The following is a 23,066-nucleotide window of genomic DNA, read 5'->3' on the forward strand; positions in this document are numbered from 1 at the left end:
ATTATGGCCAAAAAGTTATATTTTTGCTTCACCGGACCAGAGGACATTTCTCCAAAAAGTACGATCTTTGTCCCCATGTGCAGTTGCAAAACGAAGTTTGAGATTTTTTACTTTCGGTTTTGGAGCAGTGGCTTCTTCATGGCTGAGCAGACTTTCAGGTTGTCGAAATAGGACTCTTTTTACTGTGGATATAGATACTTTTGTACCTGTTTTCTCCAGCATCTTCACAAGGGCCTTTGCTGTTGTTCTGGGATTGATTTGCACTTTTCGCACCAAAGTACGTTCATCTCTATCCAGGAGACACAACGCGTCATCTTCCTGAGAGGTATGACGGCTGCGTGGTCCCATGGTGTTTATACTTGTGTACTATTGTTTGTACAGATGAACGTGGTACCGTCAGGCGTTTGGAAATTGCTTCCAATGATGAATCAGACTTGTGAAGGCCTACAATTTCATTTTTTGAGGTCTTGGCTGATTTCTTTAGATTTTCCCATGATGTCAAGCAAAGAGGCACCGAGTTTAAAGGTAGGCCTTGAAATACATCCACAGGTACACCTCCAATTGACTCAAAACATGTCAATTGGCCTAACAGAAGCTTCTAAAGCCATGACATAATTTTCTTGAATTTACAAGCTGTTTAAAGGCACAGTCAATTAAACATCTGTAAACTTCTGACCCACTTGAATTGTGATAGAGTGAATTGTAAGTGAAATAATCTGTCTGTAAACAATTGTTGGAAAAATTAAGTATTTGTCCTAACCGACTTGCCAAAACTATAGTTTGTTAACAAGAAATTTGTGGATTGGTTGAAAAACGAGTTTTAATGACTCCAACCTAAGTGTATGTAAACTTCCGACTTCAACTGTATGTACATGTAGGTAGAGTTATTAAAGTGACTGTGCATAGATAATTACAGAGAGTAGCATCAGCGTAAAAGAGGGGGTGGGGCAATGCAAATAGTCTGGGTAGCAATTTCATTAGATGTTCAGGAGTCTTATGGCTTGGGGGTAGAAGCTGTTTAGAAACCTCTTGGATCAAGACTTGGCGCTCCGGTACCGCTTGCCGTACGGTAGCAGAGAGAACAGTTCATGACTAGGGTGGCTGGAGTCTTTGACCATTTTTTGGTCCTTCCTCTGACCCCACCAGGTATAGAGGTCCTGGATGGCAGGAAGCTTGGCCCCAGTGATGTACACACTACCCTCTGTACCAGGCAGTGATGCAACCAGTCAGGATTCTCTCGAAGGTGCAGCTGTAGAACCTTTTGAGGATCTGAGGACCCATGCCAAATCTTTTCAGTCTCTTCAGTCTCTTTTGTCGTGCTCTCTTCATGACTGTCTTTGTGTGCTTGGACCATGTTAGTTGGTGATGTGGACACCAATGAACTTGAAGCTCTCAACACAAGGATATAGAGTATAAAATTATGAAATGTGCTTTGTCAAGTTGGTTTATTCTTATTTAAAAGTAATAAACACACACGCACTCAGTTGAGCTAACTATTTAAAAATATATGAATCAATTAATTGATAGTGGGAAATAAATATGTTATTTCAATAATCAATCATTGTTGAAAGGTAGAAATGCATTGTGCATAATGCTACTGGGAGCTGGAACACTACTACATTTTCCGAAGAGGAACTACAATCCCCCAAACCCCCTTGTTTAAAGCCGACCGTAAACAGAAAGCGGAAACAATAGAGAACCACATACACACACCCTTGTCTTGGCGATCTACTCAGGGAAATAAAATACCTTTACCTTTTAAGCAATACTATTAAATAGACATCTAAAAGAAATACGAAGTCGACGAGTACTTGGGGGCATTTGACTAAGTCGGTCACCATGGCACTGAAAAGAATACAGAAGGTAAGATGGTTAGCTAGCATTGTGGCTAGCTGTGCCAGGGTGGCTAGCTGTAGTTAGCTGTGCCGGGGTGACCGGCCGGCTGTGCCAGGATGGCTAGCTGTGCAGGGGTGACCGGACGGCTGTGCCAGGGTGACCGGATGGCTGTGCCAGAGTGGCTAGCTGTGCCGGGGTGACCGGACGGCTGTGCCGGGGTGACCGGATGGCTGTGCCAGGGTGGCTAGCTGTGCCGGGATGACCGGATGGCTGTGCCAGGGTGGCTTGCTGTGCCGGGGTGACCGGACGGCTGTGCCAGGGTGACCGGATGGCTGTGCCAGGGTGGCTACGTTAGCCGAACCGAACCTCATCGATCAGAAGTTATTGTTTATTAATGTTACGCTAGCTAGATAATTGGTTCATTTCTAATCCTAACCACGTAGCCAGCTATCGAGCTAGACTGCACACATACGAGGAGGCTAGTTAACAATGAATTAACACGGCCCACAATCTTAATGTTTAGCATTACATGATATCATGGTATGTACCACGTCTAAACTAGATTGTAATTTTCTTTGTCAGCCATTCAACCCCTCTCCGGTACACAGCTATTCATGCTAAATACACTTATTTAGGTGCAGCACCTGTTCATGTTGTAATGATAACTAGTCTAATTTGACTTGAGGTTGTAGCTAAGGCAGGGCATTATGAAGTAGGCCTATCATTATTACAGCCAAATATATCTACGAATAAAGCTATGACTAGGGACTAGAAACCCAGCTATTTCGTAGATGTAAAATGTATCTGACCTCGTCCTCAAGGACAGCTTTCAGTTCCATGTGTAACCCTTAGCACTACTTGTCTGACTTGTTTTGTCCCCTAGGAGCTTCATGACCTGCAGAGGGATCCGCCAGCACAGTGCTCTGCTGGACCCGTGGGAGAGGACTGTAAGTTTAGGACTCTGAGGGTAATGTAGTCAATATCCGGTGAAGGGGAGAGGGACTAAGGCTGGTTGTATAGGCCCTACCTAGAGGGACCTGGGCTGGTGGTATAGGCCCTACCTAGAGGGACCTGGGCTGGTGGTATAGGCCCTACCTAGAGGGGCTGGTTGTATAGGCCCTACCTAGAGGGGCCGGTTCTATAGGCCCTACCTAGAGGGGCCGGTTGTACAGGCCCTACCTGGAGGGGCCGGTTGTACAGGCCCTACCTAGAGGGACCTGGGCTGGTGGTATAGGCCCTACCTAGAGGGGCCGGTTGTATAGGCCCTACCTAGAGGGGCCGGTTGTATAGGCCCTACCTAGAGGGGCCGGTTGTACAGGCCCTACCTGGAGGGGCCGGTTGTACAGGCCCTACCTGGAGGGGCCGGTTGTACAGGCCCTACCTGGAGGGGCCGGTTGTACAGGCCCTACCTGGAGGGGCCCAGGCCCTACCTGGAGGGGCCGGTTGTACAGGCCCTACCTGGAGGGGCCGGTTGTACAGGCCCTACCTGGAGGGGCCGGTTGTACAGGCCCTACCTGGAGGGGCCGGTTGTACAGGCCCTACCTGGAGGGGCCGGTTGTACAGGCCCCTACCTGGAGGGGCCGGTTGTACAGGCCCCTACCTGGAGGGGCCGGTTCTACAGGCCCCTACCTGGAAGGGCCGGTTCTATAGGCCTAATACATGTTCTCTTTCTATATTCCAGTGTTCCATTGGCAAGCAACAATAATGGGGCCAGTGAGTATGACATCAAAAGGATGTGTGTGGTTTATTGATTGCAACATGGGTCATCTGAACAATAGGTTTGAATGGATGTTGAAATAATTTTATTGTACATTTTCATCATTTATAACAATGTATATCTGTTCCTGTTATTCCTAGGGTGATAGTCCATACCAAAGTGGGGTCTTCTTTCTCACAATCCACTTCCCCACCGACTATCCCTTCAAGCCACCAAAGGTAAGAATTGATTTGTTATGCAAGTCATTACATCATTAAACTGTTGCTAAAGAATGGTCCTCGTGGATAAATTCAACATAAACACATGTCCATCTTTCTACAGGTAGCATTCACAACAAAGATCTATCATCCAAACATCAACAGTAACGGGAGTATTTGCTTGGACATCTTGCGATCCCAGTGGTCTCCAGCATTAACTGTATCAAAAGGTGAGTTAACTGGGCTGGTACTTTACTACACATGCTGCCACAATGTAGCTGGCTTACTGGTAGAAATGACACACCTGGTTCCATGTTAAAACATGGTTCCATCCAACACTTGTAGAATGTTCTATTATACAACCCTCCTATAACTTTAACCTGATCATTAAATCCAAATTAACAATCTCACTGATTGTGAATAGAATGTGAAATGCCGATGACCATTTAAGACACAACTTCATCATCTGTCGCTTCATCTGTTTTCCAGTGCTGTTGTCCATATGTTCGTTGCTTTGTGACCCGAACCCGGATGACCCCTTAGTTCCAGACATAGCACAGATCTACAAACTAGACAAAGAGAAGTGAGTATATTGTAACTGTGTAAAGTGTTAGGGCTATTTCTCCAATGAGCTGCTGGAACCAAATTCTTTGAATAATGGGGTACCTATTTAGATCGTTGCAGTATATTTGAACATTCTATAGCAAATCAACAGAGATGACATTTAAACTTTGTTTCATATTATTTCTGCCATTGTTATTGTGAGATAACCGTATGTATTTTGTTTCCAGATACAACAGACTAGCAAGAGATTGGACTCAGAAGTATGCAATGTAAAGGCCCTCCTGAAGATTTTTTTTTTAAAGTCACAAAACACTGTACATTCTGGTAATAGAAAGTAAACTTAGGTGATATGGAACACATTGTACTGTCAACATTTATCATGTGAACCCATGAACTATAGATGATTTTGTGTTTACAGGGGGTATACACTGCACATATGTACATTAAGGGTGATAGATATGGGGGACAACAACTGTACATTGTTGTTATCCCTACTTCCTGGTTTTGGGAACTTTTGTTTCTCGTCTCATGAATGGAAGAGGAAGTCATTAGAATACTGTAGCCCACGGTTACATTCAGAATACTGTAGCCTGCTGTTAGTCATCAGAATACTGTAGCCTGCTGTTAGTCATCAGAATACTGTGGCCTGCTGTTAGTCATCAGAATACTGTGGCCTGCTGTTAGTCATCAGAATACTGTAGCCTGCTGTTAGTCATCAGAATACTGTGGCCTGCTGTTCCAGTCATCAGAATACTGTAGCCTGCTGTTAGTCATCAGAATACTGTAGCCTGCTGTTAGTCATCAGAATACTGTGGCCTGCTGTTAGTCATCAGAATACTGTGGCCTGCTGTTAGTCATCAGAATACTGTGGCCTGCTGTTAGTCATCAGAATACTGTGGCCTGCTGTTAGTCATCAGAATACTGTGGCCTGCTGTTAGTCATCAGAATACTGTGGCCTACTGCTACAGTACAACAACTCATGGCTCTGCTGACTGTCACCCATAAAGAGGGAAATTGAGGAATCAAACCAATTTTACAGTTTTTTTTTTATTGTATCAAACTATTCTGGACCTACTTTAGTTGTTTTAGCATTAAGTCAGAACTTGTATCATTAAAACATTGAAATACATTCTCTGCCATTAACAGTGATTTAGGGGCTTCAGTTATGGCTATGGCTTATGCTGTTTAGCACTTTTGTATAATTAAAGAATGGTACTTTATTAATGCTCATGTGTTCTAATTCATTGCTGTTGAAAGCATGGAAAATTGTCCTGAGGTAAGCATGAGTTAGTTTTATTATGAGTTAAATATTACACTGGTTTAAAGGCTCAACATGTTCAGTAGAGTGAATGATGCTCACAGTGAGTTGAGTTGTTGTAACTGCTGACTCCTGAAAGACACTCCCTGGGAAATGAGTGCAGACCACTGGGTGGAGATTCAGAGGGTTACTCAACTGATCAAACAAAGTGTGATGGGTCTGCCCCTGTTACTGGGAATGGCCAAGGGGTATCAGGCTGTCTTACAGAAAGTGTGATGGGGGCATGTCTGCCCGTTACTGGGAATGGCCAAGGGGCATCAGGCTGTCTTACAGAAAGTGTGATGGGGACTTGTCTGCCCCTGTTACTGGGTATGGCCAAGGGGAATCAGGCTGTCTTACACCAGTAGCTGATTGTTTACACCGCCGTCTTCATCGACCTGGCCAAAGCTTTCGACTATTGTCAATCACCGTATTCAACAGCCTGGTTTCTCTAATGACTGCCTCGACTGGTTCACCAACTACGTCTCAGATAGAGTTCAGTGTGTTAAATCGGAGGGCCTGTTGTCCGGACCTCTGGCAGTCTCTATGGGAGTGACACAGGGTTCAATTCTCGGGCCGACTCTTTTCTCTGTATATATCAACGATGTCGCTCCTGCTGCTGGTGATTCTTTGATCCACCTCTACGTAGACGACACCATTCTGTACACATCTGGCCCTTCTTTGGACACTGTGTTAACAAGTCTCCAAACTAGCTTTTGACTCACATCAAAAATCTCCAATCCAAAGCTAAATTGAGAATCGGCTTCCTATTTCGCAACAAAGCATCCTTCACTCATGCTGCCAAACATACCCTTGTAAAACTGACCATCCTACCGATCCTTGACTTTGGCGATGTCATTTACAAAATAGCCTCCAATACTCTACTTAGCAAATTGGATGCAGTCTATCACAGTGCCATCTGTTTTGTCACCAAAGCCCCATTTTCTACCCACCACTGCGACCTGTATGCTCTCGTTGGCTGGCCCTCGCTTCATACTCATCTCCAAACCCACTGGCTCCAGGTCATCTACAAGACCCTGCTAGGTAAAGTCCCCCCCTTATCTCAGCTCGCTGGTCGCCATAGCAGCACTTACCTGTAGCACGCACTCCAGCAGGTATATCTCTCTGGTCACCCCCAAAACCAATTCTTCCTTTGGCCTCCTCTTTCCAATTCTCTGCTGCCAATGACTGCAACGAACTACAAAATTCTCTGAAACTGGAAACACTTAGCTCCCTCACTAGCTTTAAGCACCAGCTGTCAGAGCAGCTCACAGATTACTGCACCTGTACATAGCCCATCTATTATTTAGCCCAAACAACTACCTCTCCCCCTATTGTATTTATTTAGCTCCTTTGCACCCCAATATTTCTCTCTACTTTGCACATTTTTCCACTGCAAATCTACCATTCCAGTGTTTTACTTGCTATATTGTATTTACTTTGTCACCATGGCCTTTTTTTGCCTTTACCTCCCTTCTCTCACCTCATTTGCTCACATTGTATATAGACTTATTTTTCTACTGTATTATTGACTGTATGTTTGTTTTACTCCATGTGTAACTCCGTGTTGCTGTATGTGTCGAACTGCTTTTCTTTATCTTGGCCAGGTCGCAATTGTAAATGATAACTTGTTCTCAACTTGCCTACCTGGTTAAATAAAGGTGAAAAAAAAGAAAAAATATCGCAGCATTTATCATTTATATAAATTAAACCCATGGGTCAAGAACGCAAAAAATATAATTTATATAAATGAAACCCATGGGTCAAGAACGCAAAAAATATCATTTATATAAATGAAACCCATGGGTCAAGAACGCAAAAAATATACTTTATATAAATGAAACCCGTGGGTCAAGAACACAGCAATTTATTTGAGTAATTCAAAAGTCACTTGATTATTTATTGGTCACATAAATAATTGGTTGACGTTCCCATTTTTCGTGAATGTGCTGCAGTGAATCTTAAACTACGTAAACACTGCCATGACCTTTTCCCACAATGCAGCGGAGCGGTGAAGGCGGGTTATCCGTGCATGGCAGGGGCAAATGGACATTATTGAATTCGGTAGCTAATAAACAACGAGGAACTTTTGAGCCAACAGTCCGGGACAGTACCATTGTTGTCTCTGTCAAAGCTGTATCCCGACCGTCTAGTCAACCAGACATGGCACCTTTCGGTCTGATGTTTTCTGGTGTTTGCCTTTTGAAAAAGTCATTCAGTCTCTTCTCCCACGCATCCAGTCTTACAAGGTAACATAAGGAGCAAAACGTCCCGTTGTCAAGATATATAGATATGTTAGGTAGCTAATTAGTAAGCCACTCTGTACAATTTATAATTGTTATTTTAGATTTTTGGACATTCATAAAACCAGCTAACCACACGCCAGTATTAGTCTAATTAGAGCCTAGTTAGTTAGCTAGTTAAGGTTAGCCAAGGTTAGCTTGACTGGCACTGACTGGTATCCAAGGACATGTTTTATTTTGTCAAATGTTTTTAACCTTTAAAAATGGACAAGTCAGTTAAGAACAAATTCTTATTATTTCCAATGACTGCAAAAGGCCTCCTGTTTGGACGGGGGCTGGTGCCTGCTGGACTGTAAATTCATCAAGGTACTCCACTTTGTTTACCTTTGTTTATCTGTCTTCCATAGCCCCGAACTTAGGCCCTGTGTCTAGTTAACCGACCCTCTCTGCCCATTCATCTCAAGTTTACCTGCCTGGGCTTACCTCCACTGTACCCGCACCACACCATACCCCTGTCTGCACATTATGCCCTGAATCTATTCTACCACACCCAGAAATCTGCTCCTTTCTGGCCCTTGTTTGGACACTGTTAACTAACCTCCAAACGAGCTTCAATGCCATACAACACTCCTTCTGTGGCTTCCTACTGCTCTTAAACGTCTGCAAGACCAAATGCATGCTTTTCAACCGTTCGCTGCCCGCACCTGCCCGCCCGACTAGCATCACTACGGTGGACGGTTCTGACCTAGAATACGTGGACAACTACAAATACCTAGGTGTCTGGCTAGACTGTAAACTCTCCTTCCAGACTCATATTAAATATCTTCAATAAAAAATCTAATCTAGAATCGTCTTTCTATGTCGCAACAAAGCCTCCTTCACTCACGCCGCCAAACTTACCCTCGTAAAATGGACAATCCTACCAATCCTCGACTTCGGCGAAGTCATCTACAAAATTACTTTGAATATTCTACTCAGCAAATTGGATGTAGTCTGTCACAGTGCCATCTGTTTTGTTACCAAAGCACCTTACACCACCCACCACTGTGACCTGTATGCTCTAGTCGGCTGGCCCTCGCTACATATTCTTTGCCAGACCCACTGGCTCCAGTTCATCTATAAGTCTGTGCTAGGTAAAGCTCCGCCTTATCTCAGCGCACTGGTCACGATAACAACACCCACCCGTAGCCCTCGCTCCAGCAGGTATTTCTCACTGGTCATCCCCAAAGCCAGCACCCCCTTTGGCCGCCTTTCCTTCCAGTTCTCTGCTGCCAGTGACTGAAACGAATTGCAAAAGTAGCTGAAGCTGGAGACTTACATTTCCCTCAATAACTTTAAACATCTGCTATCTGACCAGCTAACCCGATCGCTGCAGCTGTACATAGTCCATCTGTAAATAGTCCACCCAATCTACCTACCTCATCCCCATATTGTTTTTATTTACTTTGCTGCTCTTTTGCACACCTGTATCACTGCTTACACACCAGCATCTGCTCATCATCATCTGCACATCTATCACTCCAGTGTTAATCTGCTAAATTTGAATTACTATGCTACTATGGCATATTTATAGCCTTACTTCCTCATGCCATTTGCACACACTGTATATAGGGGCGGCAGGGTAGCCTAGTGGTTAGAGCGTTGGACTATTAACCGAAAGGTTTCAAGTTCATATCCCCGAGCTGACAAGGTACAAATCTGTAGTTCTGCCCCTGAACAGGCACTGTTCATAGGCCGTCATTGAAAATAAGAATTTGTTCTTAACTGACTTGCCTAGTAAAATAAAAAATATAGACTTTTTTTTCTATTGTGTTATTGACTGTACACTTGTTTATTCCATGTGTAACTCTGTGTTGTTGTTTCTGTCGCACTGCTTTGCTTTATCTTGGCCAGGTATCAGTTGTAAATGAGAACTTGTTCTCAACTAGCTTACCTGGTTAAATAAAGGTGAAATATTTTTTAAATTAAAAATCTATGACAAAACACATCACAACAAGAGATACCATAACACTACATAAAGAGAGACCTAAGACAACAACACGGCAGCAGCACAAAACATGGTAAAACATTATTGGGTGTCACGTGCGCAGAATACAACAGGTGTAGACCTTACAGTGAAATGCTGAATACAACAGGTGTAGACCTTACAGTGAAATGCTGAATACAACAGGTGTAGACCTTACAGTGAAATGCTGAATACAACAGGTGTAGACCTTACAGTGAAATGCTGAATACAACAGGTGTAGACCTTACAGTGAAATGCTGAATACAACAGGTGTAGACCTTACAGTGAAATGCTGAATACAACAGGTGTAGACCTTACAGTGAAATGCTTACTTACAGGCTCTAACCAATAGTGCAAAAAACGTGTTAGGTGAGCAATAGGTAGGTAAAGAAATAAAACAACAGTAAAAAGACAGGCTATATACAGTAGCGAGGCTTCTACAGACACCGGTTAGTCAGGCTGATTGAGGTAGGATGTAGATATGGTTAAAATGACTATGCATATATGATGAACAGAGAGTAGCAGTAGCGTAAAAGAGGGGTTGGCGGGTGGCTGGACACAATGCAGATAGCCTGGTTAGCCAATGTGTGGGAGCACTGGTTGGTCGGCCAATTGAGGTAGTATGTACATGAATGTATAGTTAAAGTGACTATGCATATATGATAAACCGAGAGTAACAGCAACGTAAAAGAGGGGTTTAGGGGCCTCACAATTCAAATAGTCCAGGTAGCCATTTGATTACCTGTTCAGGAGTCTTATGGCTTGGGGGTAAAAAGGGTTGAAGCCTTTTTGTCCTGGACTTGGCACTCCGGTAACTGCTTGCCATGCTGTAGTAGAGAGAACAGTCTATGGCTGGGGTCATTGACAATTTTTAGCGCCTTCCTCTGACACCGCCTGGTGTAGAGGTCCTGGATGGCAGACAGCTTTGCCCCAGTGATGTACTGGGCCTTACGCACTACCCTCTGTAGTGTCTCGCGGTCTGAGGCCGAGCCGTACCAGGCAGTGATGCAGCCAGTCAGGATGCTCTCGATGAGAGGTCGACGGATTAATAGGAATGGCCGATTTTTCAATCAGGCCGATTTCAAGTTTTCAGAACAATCGGAAATCGGTATTTTTGGGCGTTGATTTCTTCTTCTTTTTTTATATACAGTGGGGCAAAACGTCTTTAGTCAGCCACCAATTGTGCAAGTTCTCCCACTTAAAAAGATGAGAGGCCTGTAATTTTCATCATAGGTACACTTCAACTATGACAGACAAAATGAGGGGGAAAAAATCCAGAAAATCACATTGTAGGATTTTTAATGAATTTATTTGCAAATTATGGTCTCTCTTCTGTTGCATAACACAACCATGATGCAATAAAAGCATTAAAACATAATCTTGCAATTTTTCCATTACAAGGGATAATGTGTTGTGGTGTGTGTTGTAGGTTCGTCAATGTGATCCCAGCTGTAAAGAGTTTGACCACCATTGCAGGCGCTCCCCCTAAGAAGCCCCTGAACGGATACATGAGATTTGTGAAACAGCAACAACCTCTCGTTGTCAGGGAGTATCCAGGTGACTGGTGTTAGAATGGACAGTATCTCTACAGCTTCACTCATTCCTTTGTCTTCACACATCACTGAGTTAATGTTGATGTGAGTTTCAGATGTCAAAGCAGTCGATGTGATAAGGAAGATTGCACAGCAGTGGAGAACTCTGACAGCAGACCAGAAACAGGTCGGTTGTGTCTTGATTCAATAGGGACACTTCAGTAGATAGCAAGCCCCCCCCCCAGACCCTGACACCGTGGACAGCAGCCCCCCCCCCCCCCAGACCCTGACACTGTGGACAGCAAGGTGGGCCCCCCATAACCCAATTAGATTGTGGTTACTCAGTCTGCTATATCAGGATTTGTAAGATACTGATAGAAATGAAAACAGACAGAGGCCCAGTCTACCACAGTTAAATGTTTATTCACGGGAACGTTCTAAAGTCAAGAATACAAAACAATTCATTTTATACTGACTTCTCACGTTCACACAGCCATACGCATGCACACACACACAAACAGACGCACATACACACATAACCACACACACATGCACACAAACAGACCCACTCACATGTCCTGCTACGCACACACTGTCTGTCTCACTACCCAGCCGACAGAGATATTGACCTTGTCCTTGAGACGTACTCCCCGTTCTCTCCCAAATCTCTAGTCAGGTCGGCACCAAGCTCAGACAGTCTGTGTTTAAAATACCATAAAGATATTGTTTTCCCCTAATTCTGACTAGGACTACACATTTATTGATTATGATTTTATACATTCTGATCAATTCCATACAATTATATGTTTCAGGGCGGAATACTCTAATCATTCAATTAGCAGGCAATTCTTACATACCCCACAGACAGCAGAGGCCCCCCCAGACCCTGACACCTTGGACAGCGGGGCCCCCCCCCCAGACCCTGACACCTTGGACAGTGGGCCCCCCCCCAGACCCTGACACCTTGGACAGCGGGGCCCCCCCCCAGACCCTGACACCTTGGACAGCAGTGCCCCCCCCCCCCAGACCCTGACACCTTGGACAGCGGGGGCCCCCCCCCCAGACCCTGACACCTTGGACAGCAGGGCACCCCAGACCTTGGCACCTTGGACAGCGGGGACCCCCAGACCCTGACACCTTGGACAGCATGCCCCCCCAAGACCCTGACACCTTGGACAGCAGGGCACCCCAGAACCTGACACCGTGGACAGCATGCCCCCCCCCCCAGACCCTGACACCTTGGACAGCCAAGACCCTGACACCTTGGACAGCAGGGCACCCCAGACCCTGACACCTTGGACAGCAGGGACCCCCAGACCCTGACATCTTGGACAGCAGGGACCCCCAGACCCTGACACCTTGGACAGCATGCCCCCCCCCCCCCCCCCAGACCCTGACACCTTGGACAGCAGGGCACCCCAGAACCTGACACCGTGGACAGCAGGGACCCCCAGACCCTGACACCTTGGACAGCAGGGCACCCAGATATCTTCTGTCTCCGTGTGTGATGGAGAATACATTTGACACTTCTGTCGTCCATGTTTGCACCTTCCATCAGAGAAGACGACACAGACTGTCATGCGTCTACTTCCTACCAACATGGATGTACTTGACAGTATTTAAATAACTGAAAAAAGGCTGTTTGACTTACACCCTACCTGAAATTGACATATCAGTGTTGTTGTACTGTGGACAGACTTGTGTGGTTAATTAGCTAAATACATGTGGACTTTCCCCCACAGCCTTTTCAACAGGCGTCAGTGGTTGCCAGGGAACAGTTTAAGGTGGACATGCAGAGGTACCAGTCCCAGCTCACACCTGCACAGGCTGCTGCTCTGAAACAGGAGAGGAGACTGAGGCTGGCCAAGAGGAAAGCCATCAGGAGGAAGAGGGTGAGTGTAGCTCATTGATCTTCATAGTAGAGGTTGACCGATTAATCAGAATGGCAGATTAATTCGGTCCGATTTCAAGTTTTCCTAACAATCGGAAATCGGAATTTTTGGACACCGATTTGGCCGAATTTTTAAAATTTAATTTACATTTATTTTTTACACATTTATTTAATCTTTATTTAACTAGGCAAGTTAGTTAAGAACACGTTCTTATTTTCAATGACGGCCTAGGAACGGTGGGTTAACTGCCTCGTTCAGGGGCAGAACGACAGATTTTCACCTTGTCAGCTCGGTGGGATCCAATCTTTCAACCTTACAGTTAATGAGTCCAACGCTATAACCACCTGCCTCTCGTTGCACTCCACAAGGAGACTGCCTGTTATGCGAATGCAGTAAGCCATGGTAAGTTGCTAGCTAGCATTAAACTTATCTTATAAAAACAATCAATCAATCATAATCACTAGTTAACTACACATGGTTGATGATATTACTAGATATTATCTAGCGTGTCCTGCGTTGCATATAATCTGATTGAGCATACAAGTATCTAAGTATCTGACTGAGCGGTGGTAGGCAGAAGCAGGTGCATAAACATTCATTCAAACAGCACTTTCTTTGCGTTTTGCCAGCAGGTCTTCGTTGTGCATCAAGCATTGCGCTGTTTATGACTTCAAGCCTATCAACTCCCGAGATGAGGCTGGTGTAACCGAAGTGAAATGGCTAGCTAGTTAGCGCGTGCTAATAGTGTTTCAAAAGTCACTCGCTCTGAGCCTTGGAGTGGTTGTTCCCCTTGCTCTGCATGGGTAACGCTGCTTCGAGGGTGGCTGTTGTCATTGTGTTGCTGGTTCGAGCCCAGGGAGGAGCGAGGAGAGGGACGGAAGCTATACTGTTACACTGGCAATACTAAAGTGCCTATAAGAACATCCAATAGTCAAAGGTTAATGAAATACAAATGGTATAGAGGGAAATAGTCCTATAATAACTACAACCTAAAACTTCTTACCTGGGAATATTGAGGACTCATGTTAAAAGGAACCACCAGCTTTCATATGTTCTCATGTTCTGAGCAAGGAACTTAAATGTTAGCTTTCTTACACGGCACATATTGCACTTTTACTTTCTTCTCCAACACTTTGTTTTTGCATTATTTAAGCCACATTGAACATGTTTCATTATTTATTTGAGGCTAAATTGATTTTATTGATGTATTATATTAAGTTCAAATAAGTGTTCAGTCAGTATTGTTGTAATTGTTATTATTATCGACTTTTTTGGTCCTCCAATAATCGGTATCGGCATTGAAAAATCATAATTGGTCGACCTCTACTTCATAGTGATGTGCTGTGGGCCGTGGACACTATTTGGCATGACAGGCCCTCCTAGTGAATGTAATGGCATACTACTAAGGCCTTGTGATAGTAGTAGTAGTGGTGTGTTCTGATGTTGTGCCACTGAAATGTTCCTGGTGACTCGTCTGATTTGACCACCATCTTCCACTTTTAGGAGTTGAACAGTCTTGGCAAACCCAAACGTCCCCGGTCGTCCTTTAACATCTTCATGGCAGAACACTTTGAGGAGTCCAGGGGGACGACCACACAGGTTGGTACTGAGGAGTCCAGGGGGGGGGCACTCAGGTTGGTACTGAGGAGTCCAGGGGGACGACCACTCAGGTTGGTACTGAGGAGTCCAGGTTGGGGGAGTCCAGAGGGGGGGGGACCACTCAGGTTGGTACTGAGGAGTCCAGAGGGGGGGGGGGGGGACCACTCAGGTTGGTACTGAGGAGTCCAGAGGGGGGGGGGACCACTCAGGTTGGTACTGAGGAGTCCAGAGGGGGGGGACCACTCAGGTTGGTACTGAGGAGTCCAGAGGGGGGGGGGGGACCACTCAGGTTGGTACTGAGGAGTCCAGGGGGGGGACCACTCAGGTTGGTACTGAGGAGTCCAGGGGGGACCACTCAGGTTGGTACTGAGGAGTCCAGGGGGGGGACCACTCAGGTTGGTACTGAGGAGTCCAGGGGGGACCACTCAGGTTGGTACTGAGGAGTCCAGGGGGGACCACTCAGGTTGGTACTGAGGAGGGGGGACCACTCAGGTTGGTACTGAGGAGTCCAGGGGGGACCACTCAGGTTGGTACTGAGGAGTCCAGGGGGGACCACTCAGGTTGGTACTGAGGAGTCCAGGGGGGGGGGGGGGGACCACTCAGGTTGGTACTGAGGAGTCCAGGGGGAGGACCACACAGGTTGGTACTGAGGAGTCCAGGGGGGGGACCACTCAGGTTGGTACTGAGGAGTCCAGAGGGGGTGGGGGGGACCACACAGGTTGGTACTGAGGAGTCCATCCAGGGGGTACTGAGGAGTCCAGGGGGGGACCACGCAGGTTGGTACTGAGGAGTCCAGGGGGGGGGGGGGCACACAGGTTGGTACTGAGGAGTCCAGGGGGACGACCACACGGGTTGGTACTGAGGAGTCCAGAGGGGGGGTGGGGGGGGGGCACACAGGTTGGTACTGAGGAATCCAGGGGGACGACCACACGGGTTGGTACTGAGGAGTCCAGAGGGGGTGGGGGGAGCCCACAGGTTGGTACTGAGGAGTCCAGGGGGGGGGGACCACGCAGGTTGGTACTGAGGAGTCCAGAGGGGGGGTGGGGGGGGGGCACACAGGTTGGTACCAGTGTCCAGTAATCAAATACTTTTTCATGAGTTCTGAGTCAATGGGATGAAAATATAATATTCTTTAACACATTACATTATACCAGCGTTAAAGAGATGGTTGATATGTAATCTAAATGTAACGGTATAACACGCACCTGTTATAATGCTGTCACCTTTTTCCCCTCAGGGCAAGATGAAGATGCTGCGGGAGGACTGGACCAAACTGTCAACCTCACAGAAACAAGTAGGTGGAATGAAGTGTTTGATACAGTGCATTTGTTATGTTTCATTAAGGATCTCTCTGTACTTTCCTCCGTTCATCTTTGCCTTGATCATGACTGCTGCCACCACCATGCTTCACCGTAGAGATGGTGCCAGGTTTCCTCCAGCACAGTTATATACATATGGTGGTGGTGGTATAGATGTAGTTATATACATATGGTGGTGGTGGTATAGATGTAGTTATATACATATGGTGGTGGTGGTATAGATGTAGTTATATACATATGGTGGTGGTGGTATAGATGTAGTTATATACATATTATGGTGGTGGTATAGATGTAGTTATATACATATGGTGGTGGTGGTGGTATAGATGTAGTTATATACATATGGTGGTGGTGGTATAGATGTAGTTATATACATATGGTGGTGGTGGTGGTGGTGTAGATGTAGTTATATACATATGATGGTGGTGGTGGTATAGATGTAGTTATATACATATGATGGTGGTGGTGGTATAGATGTAGTTATATACATATGATGGTGGTGGTATAGATGTAGTTATATACATATGGTGGTGGTGTAGATGTAGTTATATACATATGGTGGTGGTGGTGGTGGTGGTATAGATGTAGTTATATACATATGGTGGTGGTGGTATAGATGTAGTTATATACATATGGTGGTGGTGGTATAGATGTAGTTATATACATATGATGGTGGTGGTGGTATAGATGTAGTTATATACATATGATGGTGGTGGTATAGATGTAGTTATATACATATGGTGGTGGTGGTATAGATGTAGTTATATACATATGATGGTGGTGGTATAGATGTAGTTATATACATATGGTGGTGGTGTAGATGTAGTTATATACATATGGTGGTGGTGGTGGTGGTATAGATGTAGTTATATACATATGATGGTGGTGGTGGTATAGATGTAGTTATATACATATGGTGGTGGTGGTATAGATGTATTTATATACATATGGTGGTGGTGTAGATGTAGTTATATACATATGGTGGTGGTGGTATAGATGGTGGTGGTGGTGGTATAGATGTAGTTATATACATATGGTGGTGGTGGTATAGATGTAGTTATATACATATGATGGTGGTGGTGGTATAGATGTAGTTATATACATATGGTGGTGGTGGTATAGATGTAGTTATATACATATGGTGGTGGTATAGATGTAGTTATATACATATGATGGTGGTGGTGGTGGTATAGATGTAGTTATATACATGTGATGGTGGTATAGATGTAGTTATATACATGTGGTGGTGGTGGTATAGATGTAGTTATATACATATGGTGGTGGTGGTATAGATGTAGTTATATACATATGGTGGTGGTGGTATAGATGTAGTTATATACATATGGTGGTGGTGGTATAGATGTAGTTATATACATGTGATGGTGGTATAGATGTAGTTATATACATATGATGGTGGTGGTGGTGGTATAGATGTAGTTATATACATGTGATGGTGGTATAGATGTAGTTATATACATATGGTGGTGGTGGTGGTATAGATGTAGTTATATACATATGATGGTGGTGGTATAGATGTAGTTATATATATATGATGGTGGTGGTATAGATGTAGTTATATACATATGGTGGTGGTGGTGTAGATGTAGTTATATACATATGATGGTGGTGGTATAGATGTAGTTATATACATATGGTGGTGGTGGTGGTGGAGGTGGTGGTATAGATGTAGTTATATACATGTGGTGGTGGTGGTGGTATAGATGTAGTTATATACATGTGATGGTGGTATAGATGTAGTTATATACATATGATGTTGGTGGTGGTGGTATAGATGTAGTTATATACATATGATGGTGGTGGTGGTGGTGGTATAGATGTAGTTATATACATATGGTGGTGGTGGTGTAGATGTAGTTATATACATATGGTGGTGGTGGTGTAGATGTAGTTATATACATATGATGGTGGTGGTATAGATGTAGTTATATACATGTGGTGGTGGTATAGATGTAGTTATATACATATGGTGGTGGTATAGATGTAGTTATATACATATGGTGGTGGTATAGATGTAGTTATATACATATGGTGGTGGTGGTATAGATGTAGTTATATACATGTGGTGGTGGTGGTGGTATAGATGTAGTTATATACATATGGTGGTGGTATAGATGTAGTTATATACATATGGTGGTGGTATAGATGTAGTTATATACATATGGTGGTGGTGGTATAGATGTAGTTATATACATATGGTGGTGGTATAGATGTAGTTATATACATATGGTGGTGGTGGTATAGATGTAGTTATATACATATGGTGGTGGTGGTATAGATGTAGTTATATACATATGATGGTGGTGGTGGTGGTATAGATGTAGTTATATACATATGATGGTGGTGGTGGTGGTATAGATGTAGTTATATACATATGGTGGTGGTATAGATGTAGTTATATACATATGGTGGTGGTGGTAGATGTAGTTATATACATATGATGGTGGTGGTGGTGGTATAGATGTAGTTATATACATATGGTGGTGATGGTGGTGGTATAGATGTAGTTATATACATATGGTGGTGATGGTGGTGGTATAGATGTAGTTATATACATATGGTGGTGGTGGTATAGATGTAGTTATATACATATGGTGGTGGTGGTATAGATGTAGTTATATACATATGGTGGTGGTATAGATGTAGTTATATACATATGGTGGTGGTATAGATGTAGTCATATACATGTGATGGTGGTGGTATAGATGTAGTTATATACATGTGGTGGTGTAGATGTAGTTATATACATGTGATGGTGGTATAGATGTAGTTATATACATATGATGGTGGTGGTATAGATGTAGTTATATACATATGATGGTGGTGGTATAGATGTAGTTATATACATATGATGGTGGTGGTGGTGGTATAGATGTAGTTATATACATATGGTGGTGGTGGTATAGATGTAGTTATATACATATGGTGGTGGTGGTATAGATGTAGTTATATACATATGATGGTGGTGGTGGTGGTATAGATGTAGTTATATACATATGGTGGTGGTATAGATGTAGTTATATACATATGATGGTGGTGGTGGTGGTATAGATGTAGTTATATACATATGGTGGTGGTGGTGGTGGTATAGATGTAGTTATATACATATGATGGTGGTGGTGGTGGTATAGATGTAGTTATATACATATGGTGGTGGTGGTGTTATATACATATGATGGTGGTGGTGGTGGTATAGATGTAGTTATATACATATGGTGGTGGTGGTGGTATAGATGTAGTTATATACATATGATGGTGGTGGTGGTATAGATGTAGTTATATACATATGATGGTGGTGGTATAGATGTAGTTATATACATATGGTGGTGGTGGTATAGATGTAGTTATATACATATGATGGTGGTGGTGGTGGTATAGATGTAGTTATATACATGTGATGGTGGTGTTGGTATAGATGTAGTTATATACATATGGTGGTGGTGTAGATGTAGTTATATACATATGATGGTGGTGGTGGTGGTATAGATGTAGTTATATACATGTGATGGTGGTGGTGGTGGTATAGATGTAGTTATATACATATGGTGGTGGTGGTATAGATGTAGTTATTTACATATGGTGGTGGTGGTATAGATGTAGTTATATACATATGATGGTGGTGGTATAGATGTAGTTATATACATATGGGGGTGGTATAGATGTAGTTATATACATATGGGGGTGGTATAGATGTAGTTATATACATATGGTGGTGGTGGTATAGATGTAGTTATATACATATGGTGGTGGTGGTATAGATGTAGTTATATACATATGGTGGTGGTATAGATGTAGTTATATACATATGGTGGTGGTATAGATGTAGTGGTGGTGGTGGTATAGATGTAGTTATATACATATGGTGGTGGTGGTATAGATGTAGTTATATACATGTGGTGGTGGTATAGATGTAGTTATATACATATGGTGGTGGTGGTATAGATGTAGTTATATACATATGATGGTGGTGGTATAGATGTAGTTATATACATATGGTGGTGGTGGTATAGATGTAGTTATATACATATGGTGGTGGTGGTATAGATGTAGTTATATACATATGGTGGTGGTGGTATAGATGTAGTTATATACATATGGTGGTGGTGGTGGTGGTGGTGGTATAGATGTAGTTATATACATATGGTGGTGATGGTGGTATAGATGTAGTTATATACATATGATGGTGGTATAGATGTAGTTATATACATATGGTGGTGATGGTGGTATAGATGTAGTTATATACATATGGTGGTGGTGGTATAGATGTAGTTATATACATATGGTGGTGGTGGTATAGATGTAGTTATATACATATGGTGGTGGTGGTGGTATAGATGTAGTTATATACATATGGTGGTGGTGGTGGTATAGATGTAGTTATATACATGTGGTGGGTGGTATAGATGTAGTTATATACATATGGTGGTGGTGGTGGTGGTATAGATGTAGTTATATACATATGGTGGTGGTGGTATAGATGTAGTTATATACATATGGTGGTGGTGGTGGTGTAGATGTAGTTATATACATATGGTGGTGGTGGTGGTATAGATGTAGTTATATACATATGATGGTGGTGGTGGTGGTATAGATGTAGTTATATACATATGGTGGTGGTGGTGGTGGTATAGATGTAGTTATATACATGTGATGGTGGTGGTATAGATGTAGTTATATACATATGGTGGTGGTGGTGGTGTAGATGTAGTTATGTACATATGGTGGTGGTGGTATAGATGTAGTTATATACATATGATGGTGGTGGTATAGATGTAGTTATATACATATGGTGGTGGTGGTATAGATGTAGTTATATACATATGTTGGTGGTGGTATAGATGTAGTTATATACATATGGTGGTTATATGACTGGTGGTGGTACATGACTAGATGTAGTTATATACATATGGTGGTGATGGTCAGGTATAGATGTAGTTATATACATATGACTGATGTTGTTTTACATGGTCTGATGTTGTTTGGTATAGATGTAGTTATATACATATGACTGGTGGTATAGATGTAGTTATATACATATGGTGATGGTACATGACTAAGTTATATACATACTGTGGTGGTTTCAGGTAGTTATATGACTAACTGACTCTGTATGATTGTTATATACATGTGGTGGTGGTATAGATGACTATACTGATATCTGTGTGGTGGTGGTGGTATAGATGAGTTATAACATGATGTGGTGGTGGTCAGGTGTAGTTATACTAACATATGGGCTGGACTGTGTAGATGTAGTTATTACATAGGTGGTATAGATGAGTTATAACTGACTGATGGTGGTGGTGGTTATAGATGGTATACATGACTGATGGTGGTGGTGGTGGTATGATGTTTGTATTACTGGTCAGGTCTACATGACTAACTGACTCTGTTGTTTCAGGTCTACATGACTAACTGGTTTCAGGTCTACTGTAACTGCTGTTGTTTCAGGTCTACATGACTAACTGGCTGACTGTTGTTTCAGGTCTACATGACTAACTGGCTGACTGTTGTTTCAGGTCTACATGACTAACTGACTGATGTTGTTTCAGGTCTACATGACTAACTGACTGATGTTGTTTCTGGTCTACATGACTAACTGACTCTGTGACTGCTCTGTTTCAGGTCTACATGACTAACGGACTCTGTGTGCTCTGCAGGTCTACATGACTAACTGGACTCTGTGTGCTCTGCAGGTCTACATGACTAACTGACTGACTGTTGTTTCAGGTCTACTGACTGTTGTTTCAGGTCTACATGACTAACTGACTGATGTTGTTTCAGGTCTACATGACTAACTGGCTGACTGTTGTTTCAGGTCTACATGACTAACTGACTCTGATGTTGTTGCAGGTCTACATGACTAACTGACTGATGTTGTTTCAGGTCTACATGACTAACTGACTGATGTTGTTTCAGGTCTACATGACTAACGGACTCTGTGTGCTCTGCAGGTCTACATGACTAACTGGCTGACTGTTGTTTCAGGTCTACATGACTAACTGGCTGACTGTTGTTGCAGGTCTACATGACTAACTGACTCTGTGTGCTCTGCAGGTCTACATGACTAACTGGCTGACTGTTGTTTCTGGTCTACATGACTAACTGACTCTGTGTGCTCTGCAGGTCTACATGCAGCTGGCGGAGGATGATAAAGTGCGCTATAAGAATGAGATGAAGTCCTGGGAGGAACACATGATGGATATTGGACGGGAGGACCTGATCAGACGGAAAGAGACCCACAAGAACAAAACCGCTACTAAAGGAGGCAAACAGAAATCCAAAGTGAAAGTGGTGAAAACTAAATCTGCAGGAGCTACGACAGTGAGGAGCGGGAAAAAGGCCTGAGTTGTTCTGGAGAGGAAGGGTGATGAAGGCAAGTTACCGTCCCAAATAAAATACATTTTGTTTATAGTCATATCTATGCTCCTAGCGCCTCAAACTGTGAATGAACCATCATCAGTCTGGGAAAGATCATGAAACATAACATTCTCAACTGACAGTTATCAGAATGAGAATTCACTCATAAAGCAGTGTTCTTTCTAGTATGAAAAGATGAATTATGTTGGAGTTAAGTTCCTGTCACCAGGGCCACGTTCTGTATATACTGTCTCTATACACAGTGTACAGGCTAGTCTATACTAGATATAGTCTTTGTTAAGAGACGTGTTGACCAGTTACTTTGTTTGTAGACTTAGTTTTCGCTCATGTTTTGTATCTCATTTTTATTAAATAAACATTTACATACATTTAAAAAAAGACTTCATATTGTACACAATGTTTATACAGTGAAAACAAGTTTGGGAGGAAATAGACAAGGTACATAAACGCTGTATGATGAAAGTAAACT

General features: G+C 43.3%; 2 protein-coding genes across 5 annotated transcripts in view; both read left to right on the forward strand.

Annotated features, from left to right (window-relative positions):
- The first annotated feature begins 1,660 nt into the window (after positions 1–1,660).
- LOC135511844 (ubiquitin-conjugating enzyme E2 D4-like) lies at positions 1,661–5,534 on the forward strand. The gene is made up of 7 exons (XM_064933331.1): positions 1,661–1,863; positions 2,720–2,783; positions 3,518–3,549; positions 3,694–3,771; positions 3,875–3,980; positions 4,240–4,333; positions 4,542–5,534. The coding sequence occupies exons 1-7, from the start codon at positions 1,840–1,842 to the stop codon at positions 4,585–4,587; spliced, it is 444 nt and encodes a 147-aa protein (XP_064789403.1). The 5' UTR covers positions 1,661–1,839; the 3' UTR covers positions 4,588–5,534.
- A 2,069-nt stretch (positions 5,535–7,603) lies between these two features.
- tfam (transcription factor A, mitochondrial) overlaps positions 7,604–23,066 on the forward strand; it is a 30,202-nt gene continuing 14,739 nt past the window's right edge. For 2 of the 4 annotated variants that reach the window (XM_064933334.1, XM_064933335.1), the window contains exons 1-8: positions 7,604–7,860; positions 8,170–8,220; positions 11,289–11,416; positions 11,508–11,578; positions 13,134–13,283; positions 14,787–14,882; positions 16,120–16,176; positions 22,343–22,592. In XM_064933334.1, coding sequence (XP_064789406.1) covers positions 7,610–7,860; positions 8,170–8,220; positions 11,289–11,416; positions 11,508–11,578; positions 13,134–13,283; positions 14,787–14,882; positions 16,120–16,176; positions 22,343–22,564 — 1,026 coding nt within the window. In that variant the 5' untranslated portion in view covers positions 7,604–7,609 and the 3' untranslated portion in view covers positions 22,565–22,592. Of the gene's footprint in view, positions 7,861–8,169; positions 8,221–11,288; positions 11,417–11,507; positions 11,579–13,133; positions 13,284–14,786; positions 14,883–16,119; positions 16,177–22,342; positions 22,976–23,066 lie in introns of those variants that run through there. The other 2 variants (XM_064933333.1, XM_064933336.1) reach the window with 2 other exon arrangements.

This window comes from Oncorhynchus masou, chromosome 24 (genome assembly GCF_036934945.1).
Source record: "Oncorhynchus masou masou isolate Uvic2021 chromosome 24, UVic_Omas_1.1, whole genome shotgun sequence".
Lineage (NCBI taxonomy): Eukaryota > Metazoa > Chordata > Actinopteri > Salmoniformes > Salmonidae > Oncorhynchus > Oncorhynchus masou.

What these genes read in the sequence shown, in the direction of transcription:
- LOC135511844 (XM_064933331.1), top strand. Translation starts at nt 1,840, where the DNA reads ATGGCACTGAAAAGAATACAGAAG. An exon ending in CACTGAAAAGAATACAGAAG is followed by an intron (nt 1,864 to 2,719) that starts GTAAGATGGTTA and finishes TTTGTCCCCTAG; the next exon opens with GAGCTTCATGACCTGCAGAG. An exon ending in ATCCCTTCAAGCCACCAAAG is followed by an intron (nt 3,772 to 3,874) that starts GTAAGAATTGAT and finishes ATCTTTCTACAG; the next exon opens with GTAGCATTCACAACAAAGAT.